Here is a 9,257-nt window from a genome sequence, read left to right on the forward strand (position 1 = left end):
ATAGTGTGTATTGTTGGTTCCCGACCAAGTTCAACCCTCCGGACAATCACTTCAATGCCTCTTGTTCTCGATGTCTTACAAAAAGGTAAGCTCGAGTGTGCTTCGGATAGACCTCTCCTATGCCTAAGTTAGCTTAAAGGATTTTTAGGAATAAATTTTTTAGTGATAGTTCTTCATACCTGCATTTTTTGTCATACTGTTATTATATAGGCTGAGTCGTGTAACTTCCATTTGGCCATTATGACTCTTTATTCTTACATTTAATCTTGTAACCTCAACCAGTTGATGGCGCATAACAGTTAGCTGTATATGGACGCTTACTGCCTGGATAAGCTTTGGTCAAATGGACCGCTCGGGTTGACTTTGCTTGCAACGGGATGCCTACCTGGCTAACTTACTGCTTGGGGTATCCAAAATGCCCCCATTTTTAGTCAGGCGCCATGGATGGGTGAACTGAAAATCTAGGAGAGATCAGTGAGAAAAAGAAATATTTTGTGGGGTATTATCTTCAGGAAATTACTTCATGATCATATGCCTATCTGCACATCTTGCAATGGAAATGTTTTAGTTAATCCAAGGAAGCACAATTTGGTTCTATATTGAATATGCTTAATATAACATCAATATTGCTTTGTGAATCAATCCAAAATGGTTCATGCCAGATGGTAGGTTGCCGAAAAAGTGCTTGCATGGTGAATAATGCCTTATACAAGTCAGTGGTCTAATGTACGTTTGGATTGGTCACAAGGGAATGCAATTTTTATTCTTTAATTACTGTAATAGGTGGAACCAACCTTTTTCTTATTTTGGGTCATTAGCCTTAGGTGGGCTCTATGGCCTTGAGTAAGCACTATATCCTTGAGTAGCGCTATGGCCTTTAGTGGGCATTGGGTCTTGAGCAGGCACTTGAGCCTTGAGTGGGCACCGTGGCCTTGAGTGACTTGAGTGAGCCCCGTGGCCTTGAGCGGGCACTATGGCCTTGTGTGGACATTATGTGCAATGGAGGACTAGTTCTCAAGCTGGACTATAAATCCAATGAAAATATAGTTGTGAACATAACACTAATCAAATATAACTTTGAGCCATCCAAAAGCTTTATGCATAAATTTAGGTGAGTGACATTTAGACTAGGCTTGGTTTATGGTCCTAAGCCTTCTATAGCTGCATTTAGTCAAATTTGTATCGTCATATTGCATGGATGATGAAGTAGAATAGCTCTTGGACCATCAGTTTTTTACAAAGGCTTCCAATTTTTACTGGCCTAAATAGTGATAGTGTAACCACTAAGCAAACTTTCCCATGGAAGAATCTCAGTTAACAAGCAGCCTAAATCTTGATAGCGTTCTTTTTTAAAATTTTTATTTATACATAACAACTCGAAGAATATATCAGTAGGGCGCATAACAATACAGGATCAATAGTCATCCTATAGCACTAGAGATGCTAGAAATCAACATCTTTAATTTAAGCTTAGTTGAATTCTTGATTAATATAATCATGTTTGAGAAGTTTTGTGCGTCCCCATATCTATCCATCTTGTGGTCCTTGGCTTTGTATTCAAGCAGAGACAATGCATTTGATGCTTACAACACATCTTAGCTTCATTATTGAAAGAGAGAGGAAAAAAAAAAAAGAAAATATAGATCTTCACATTCTTTGATGTTTAATTATCACTGTTGTGGCTATCACTTTTAAGGAATGGTATCGATTCTATATCTTCTAGCTAAACATGCATATAAAAGAATAGAGAAGTATTAAACATCCCAGAAGGGACAAATTTTTCTAATACATACATCAAACACTAGCAAATCTACTCCTGCTTTTGCATGTGAAGATCCCATATATAGAAAAATTTGATGTTGGAAGAAAAAAAAAAAAAAACCCAGAAGTGTTTTCTCACTATTTCTATAGTCCATCCATTAAGGTTTGATTTTTCAAGTTGAGATTGAGTTTAGACAGATGTGTTAGATGATCGAACTTAATTTTTTTTTTTTTAAGGAAAAAATTTAAATTTTGTCAGGAATGGGGAAAAAAATTATATTTTTAGTAGACTTGGAGAAGAAAAGAAATCGGATTTAGCCATATTTTTCATAACAGTAGTCAAATATGATTTAATTTTCTTTCAAACATCTTTCATTTTTCTGCAAATTTGAAACTTGTGAGACCCAAAATAAATGTGGGATCGTGGATCAAAATTATTCTGATGGCCTTGCTCATTGGTCTCAAGAACTAGCACCTTCTCCTCTTGCTTTTTGTTATTCTTCTGGTTTGGTCCATTGCTGGATGCACACTTTTGTTGCTCATCATCTTTGGTCTCGTCAGGTTTCTTCACTGTTGAAGCAGCTGAGATTCCATTGTTTTTGGAATTCAGATTGTTGGAAGGACACTTCGGTTGCTCCTCTTTGGTGGACTGATCAGATTTCTTGGCCTTCGAAGCAGATGGGGAACAATTGGTTTTGGTTGCCTGGTTTTTGGCTCTCAACTGCTCAGAAGTGGCCTGATGTCTCTTCCCTTGAAGGTGGGAATTGAAGGTCACTTCACTTTGGGTTGTGAACTGGCATACAGCACAAGCCCACTCTTTCTGGACTTTCTTATGCAGAGGTATCTCGGGGGTTCTATTGTATCTACATGCCTCAATTTCTGCAGCCACCAGTGTTGCTGCCCTTTCTTTTATCTCCACAGCACAGGTTGTATTACTTCTAGTTTCACCAAGATTTATCTCTGTTTGTTTAACCTGAAAATGTGGCAGTTTGTAAAAGTTAACATAAAGCTGTTTCTTGGTTTGCCCTGATTAGGACTGTCAAAGACATAATCTCAGCAGAGCACATGCAAGAAATTAATGGGAAAAGGGTACTTATGACCATAATCAGTCCCTCATTTTGGTAAACCATATAGCTGATAAAAAACCACAATGCACATGAGCATGATGCTTAAAATCCTATAGTATAGTGGCTAAACATCAAGAACCATATGCAATAATTAGAATTCCAACTTCCTTAGTTCTCAAGACAACCTGAATGATGACTTCTGTCATCCGACACACGGCTTAATGATCCCTTTCCTATGCCAAGGAAGGGTGGTGTCATAAACCTGCAGATGCTGATCTCATGGATGGAGGCTGGATCTTCTTGGTTAACCAAGAGACATGAAAGCAGGACTAAGATGGATGCAAAGAAATGGATTTGAGTACTTCAATCCTTCAAATTAAAGAGGCTGACCATGGCATATCTCTCTATGATTTGAAGCAGAAGGGAATCCTTTCACTCAGCCCAATGAGCCAGAAGTGCATGGCCACGATGGACTCAGAGGAAAGAGTATGACCACTTCACTCTTTCAAGATGAAGAGGATACCACGTGCCATATATCCAATGAGATTGAAAAGTGGGTTAAGCCCCGTATGTTTAACCTCTATGATCAAGGGAATAAGAGGGTTGACAAAAGTCAGATCCCTCTCAATGGATCATCATTAAAGGTCGACTTAGGACAAGACACTAATGGTTATATGCTTCACCAAGTCATGAATATAGCGGAATTACTGAAGGGACTGCATTGTCCATTCACGAAGGATGACAAAAATTACTTAAGTGGTGGGGGGAACTACAAAATAGTATTTGGCCATTTTTCAACTTAGCTATTTTCCACTCTCATTGTGTTTCACACAAGAGTTGTGCATGTTTCTAAACTCATTCATTACTTATGTCTCAACTTTTACCATTATCTGGAAATTTGTCTTCAACTTGTAGCCAAATATGTTTGTAGGCCAAAATTAATCCTAGTGAAATATGAGGTGCCATTTAAGTATGACAAGAAACCTTACCCACTGTGCTGTATCACCAAATGTTCTCTGTGTTACTTCTGTCACTTTGATCTCCTTCTTAGCACCATTTGCACCTTCACACTTCACATGATTCAACGACAATTCCAAATGCATTCAACATTCATGTCTTAAAAATAATAACAATCATAATAATAATAATAATCCTTGTGTGAAGACAGCCTTCCTTATAAATAAAAAGGAAAACTTACCCTCTTTGCTCCATCCCCCCCATTTTTTATGTCTGTTACTTTGACTACTTGGATCTCCTTTTCTGCAACATTAGGCTCTTCACACTTCCACTGAGGTGAGAAGAATCAATCGTAAAAGGAATTCATGAATTGCAAAAACATGCACGAATATATTATTATTTTGAAAATTATTGATTATTTCACCATAAAAAATATCACTTAATCCATAAACTTGTTCTCTTTTTCACAGAAACATACATAAAGTGGTTTTTCTTTTAAAACCATGGCCATTGAATCAAATGCATCACTAATTTACATGAGCAACATTTTTCTGGGGATCTGCCTCCATAGAAATTAAATAGCCACATTAGAGTACTTACCTGTTCCCCTTTTTTCTCTGGTGCTGCAGGTGCTTTGATCTCTTTCACTTCAACATTAAGCTTTGTGCTCCTCAACTGAAGCCAAAGTCATGTATAAATAAGAGGACAGTGAGAGAGAAACCATAACCAACATGTTCCCAGAAGAGTTGATTACTGAAATATTAAATCCCGGGCAATCACAGTTGAATCTGATTATGCATATATAATTACGTAAATCTAAATGCACATGCATATGTGAAAAAAAGAGAACACAATTATATATAGATATATACATGAATTTAGACCACATAATTCTAGATGACCTGCTATAGTAATTTTTTACTTGAACATCTCAAATAAAACTCTATTTGACTTGTTGACAATCCTACTTATAATGGCATACCTTCCTAGCAAGTAGTTTCTCCAAAGCTTCAGGTCCCTTCTCCTTAATATATTGGTCTGCTGAAACAAGAAAGTCTTCTCTGCTATGAAACTTCTTTTTTGATTCATTGAAGAGCCAATTCATGACAACTTGTGGATCCATGGACAAGCATGGATGAACTAGGTGTTGATAGACATAATATGAACCATCAAAATGCGGTATCACCATCCAGCAGATGACCATCAGCTTTATGTAAGGCCAGAATGGTACCCTGACATGCATTATATAAGAAAATAAAATATTTAAAAAAAAAATACTTAAAACACCATTTACAAAAGGGAAAATAAATTTCTTCGAATTTCAGTTTCTGTTAAATTTATATGCATCCACTTGGATGGACTACATAAGTTCGGTTTTAACTTTTGACATCTATTATGAAAAGTTGAAAAAGAAATGAAGAAAACAAAAACATTAGAATTGTGCACAGATTAGAGCCTTCAATAGGTCCAAAGATGATCAGCGTTTGCCCCAATTAAGCTTTGACTAAGAGATTAGATCCAGTTGCCCTACACAAACTTGTCAGATTCTGAATTTTCTATTTCCATTTGTTTCTCAGCAGACAAATTCCATGGAAATAAGTGCAACCATGCTTTCAAACAAGACAATTATTCATCACTGTGATTATGATATTTATATGCTATATTATGGAAAGTTCCCTATAAAGATGAGAAATAAAAACTAGTAGATCCATCTTATTTCCAAAGCCGACACCACTTCCTTGAACATGGAGGCCTGGAACATTAAACATCTCGATTATTTTCACAGGGAAGAAAACCGAAAAAAGCAACTCCAAATTCCTTAAGGGCAGAGAAATGAAAGAAATAGAGACACATATAGTGGAATGCAGTTGAGCAAAATTACCATTCAAGGAGCTTGGCAAAAGTATGATCAAAGAGTGAAATCAAGGAAAATAGAACCCAATACGCCACCCACTTCCGAACGTCTGAGATTGAGTTAGTCTCAATTGCCCGAATTGAAGCACATCTGTGAAGAACCGAGATGATGTTGATGATTATTAATATAATAACTAATAATCCTTTCCCTTTTCAGTTTCCCAACCCAATAAATGTAACAGAACTAAGAATTCATAGAACAAGAAAAGAGTAAATGAATGATCATATCTTGGGGTGTAAGACCAAGACTTACAGAGGATAACCCAGTGCAAACAGAGGCCTGCAAGTAGAAATCCAAACAAATAACTAACAACCAATGACAAGAATGTGGACAATTCAAAGAAAAGGGATAAAAACAACATGGAGAAATCAAAGCAAATCCCAGTTTTGTCCTCAAACATAGAATTCCACTTCATTTTCCAATGACGAGAAAATCCGTGGACAACATACCAGCCAAGAAGATCAAAGCATGCAGCTGAGAATTTGAGAACATTCATCAAACCCATCGGGGAGTTGAGGGCGAGCTGGGCTTTCTCAGCTTCTCTGGAAAAAAAAGAGGAAAGACGAAAACGAATAAGTGAAGTGTGCTCTGTTGGAGTGGTTTTTAGCTGTTATGAGAGAACTCAGAGAAGTCATCACGAATAACTTACAATATAAATAGAATAGACCAAAAGGAAGATAATGCCATTCGTTTGCCTTTTGGGTCTTTAATGACGATATTGCCCTTGTAATGCCATACTCGCTGGGGTGAAGAGCCATAGACACGTGCAGAGATAAAGGATCCAGACTCTAGAGTAGAGAAGTGGTTGAGTAGATGGCGAGTATGGAGGTTTAGTGTAGATAAGGAATTGGGGGAATATTCATCGTACGAACGAAAGGACCATGAGGCTTAGATCCACATGACGAAATGTGATGGGGTTAACGAAAACGGGACGAAAATTCAAAATACTTAAGAGCTAAGCGAAGAAGGGCGTGTCGGAAATGTTGGAGCTGTTCAGACTCACTTAAGGGAAGGGACACGCATGGCAGACGACATTTCCGTAAAGCCGTCTCCCGCCTAAGCCGTCTTCCACCCTGTTGCTAATTGCACAAAATAAAAGTATATAATATGTTAGGATATGGATATAATATCTTATGATATTATTGTCAATAGGATATATTTTAGATTATATATTCTATAATATGCAATCAATAGTAATTAATTTATAATCATATAAAATAAAAATATTTTATAAAAAAATTAAAATTAAATTGGACTGAATCAATATATCTAAAAATGTTAAAGTAATTTTTAAAAATAGATTACCTGTTAAGGGATTGTGACAAAACTCGTTTATTAAGGTTTTATGTTTTGTTTTTTAGATGAAAAAAAGAGAGGAAATTGTAATATAAAATATAAATCCTTTTATAAAAAAAAAATTAGAGATTTATGTTATTTGCCTAAAAATTGCTCTAAAAAATATATGAAGTATATTCAAACATCAATTAATTAAATCATTTGAAAGGGCTTGGAAAGATTATACTTGAGTTGTTTTGGAATTACCATTTATGTTCGAAGGATTTGAAAGGTAGTTAGTAGTTGCATGGATTTGGTGAATGATAATGATTCTATGCAACAATCAATAAGCCATGTTGCATGAGAAAAAAGGAAACAAGGTTAACATACAAGCACTTCAAAGGGTTACAAGTGTTGGGGATAGATGTTTAACAACTATTTTGAAAAGGGGAAATTATGCTTCAAGGCAAATGAGTTTGATGATTGGCCTAACATCTATATAAGTTTCACATTTGAGCCTAACACCTAACTAATGTGGGAAATTGAGTTGAAGAATATTGTCACTTAATAATCCCTAAATGTCCTTGATTATTGAAAAAATTAAAAACAAAAAATACAAGGTGGAAATCCAAATACCATGTTGGAAATGGTGATTTGGATCTAAGAATGCATTAGTCTTTTTTTTTTTTTTTACCTACCTTTGGTTTCGTTGACTTCACCTGTGTAGATTTGCTTTCCAATCGTCTTTACCAATATAGATTTAGTTTTTAATCATCTTCACCATTATAGATTTGGTTTTCGAAGATTATCATCTTCACCATTGTAGATTGAAATTCGTTATTAAAGCCCTAGCTTGCCTTAGCTTTGGTTTTCGAAGATATCGTCTTCACTAGTGTAGATCGAAAATTGTTATTAAAGCCCTAGTTTACCTTAGCTTTGCTTTCTAAAGATTATCATCTTCATTAATAGTGTAGACTTTCCCTTATTCAAGCCCTACCATGCCCTCACTTTGCTTCACCAATCTCTTAACTTCACCTCATCTTCCTATTCACATCCTTGGTGAACAAGCAAACCCTAAAATTGAAAACCCCTTCTTAAGCCCTAGGGATCCGTTTTCATAAGGCTCCCTCCTTTTCACCTCTCATTCCTGTTCTTATAGGTAAAAGGCCCACCACCAACAAAAGGATTGAAAGATGGTTCAAGCAAGTATTACCTAAATCCTTAAAGTTGATTTTTTTTTTTTTTTTTATTCCTAAAAAGTGAAAATTCGATAGGTTCCAAGCATTTCTAAGCTTTCTATATGTTGTTGATGTTTTGGTAACCTATAGTAATTTTTGGTGATATCTTTTGTGAATTTAAAATTATGAATTAAAGAGCAATTATTGCATTCTTAGATTGGATTGCAATAAGACATCTTAACATCATTAGGCTTGAAAGTGGCTATCCCAAAACTAGGTTGACTTGAAAAATATGCCCTTTATGATCTTTTTTTTTTGGGTGAACTTTTAGAAATTTACCATTTATTTGCCCAAATGCTGTCAATTAGGCTTGGTTGTGCTATGGGTGTTATTTTTCAATTAAACATAATAGAATTGCACCTAGAACACAACTAAAGTCGCAAATTTATGCTAATGTGCCTCAAAGGATGGTTATTGATAACTTTTTAGTATGATGTGTGATGCCCAGATCCAATTCAAGGATAAAAATATAATTTTAAAAAATTAATTAAATTAATAAGGGTAGAAAGATTTTTCTCCATTTTAAAAATAGTAGGTATAAATTAAAATTTTCTTATCTACTCTATTCAAAAAACTATTATTAATTATAGTTTTGGATATGGAATAATAATAATAATAATAAAAAAAAAAAAATAAATAAATAAATAAAACCTAATAGTATGGAGGTTGAGAGATTTGAGAGTTGTAAAAATAAAATAAAATAAGAGGAGGTTTTATGGTTGTACGTGCCTCCATAGTGGAAAAAAATTTAAATTAAAAAAACTTACAAGGTTGCTTGCAACAAGATGTGGTGGAAAAAAAAAGGGTGCTTACAATAGGATTGATCTTAGGGAGGAAAAAGATAAAAGAAATAAAAATGAAAAAAAAATAAAAATGAAAGTGTGCCTAGGGATGACAATGGGGCAGATTTTTTCGAGTATCTCCCTCGTCCCTAATGGGACGGGGTTCAATTTTAATAAACGGATTTTGGACATGTTTGAGAATTTTTTTAAAAACCCGGAGTAGGTTTGGGTATTGCCTCGTCCCGTCCCGCCCCAATTATAT

General features: G+C 35.3%; 1 protein-coding gene across 1 annotated transcript; it reads right to left on the reverse strand.

The window, feature by feature from the left end:
* Positions 1 to 2,107: 2,107 nt before the first annotated feature.
* Positions 2,108 to 6,318, reverse strand: LOC117910180. Its single transcript, XM_034824238.1, has 8 exons — positions 6,150 to 6,318; positions 5,953 to 5,979; positions 5,668 to 5,790; positions 4,768 to 5,017; positions 4,386 to 4,460; positions 4,027 to 4,116; positions 3,818 to 3,898; positions 2,108 to 2,734 (listed from the first exon to the last, which is right to left on the reverse strand). The coding sequence occupies exons 1-8, from the start codon at positions 6,203 to 6,205 to the stop codon at positions 2,123 to 2,125; spliced, it is 1,314 nt and encodes a 437-aa protein (XP_034680129.1). The 5' UTR covers positions 6,206 to 6,318; the 3' UTR covers positions 2,108 to 2,122.
* Positions 6,319 to 9,257: the final 2,939 nt, after the last annotated feature.

Source organism: Vitis riparia, unplaced genomic scaffold (assembly GCF_004353265.1).
Source record: "Vitis riparia cultivar Riparia Gloire de Montpellier isolate 1030 unplaced genomic scaffold, EGFV_Vit.rip_1.0 scaffold641_pilon_pilon, whole genome shotgun sequence".
In the NCBI taxonomy this organism is placed as follows: Eukaryota; Viridiplantae; Streptophyta; class Magnoliopsida; order Vitales; family Vitaceae; genus Vitis; species Vitis riparia.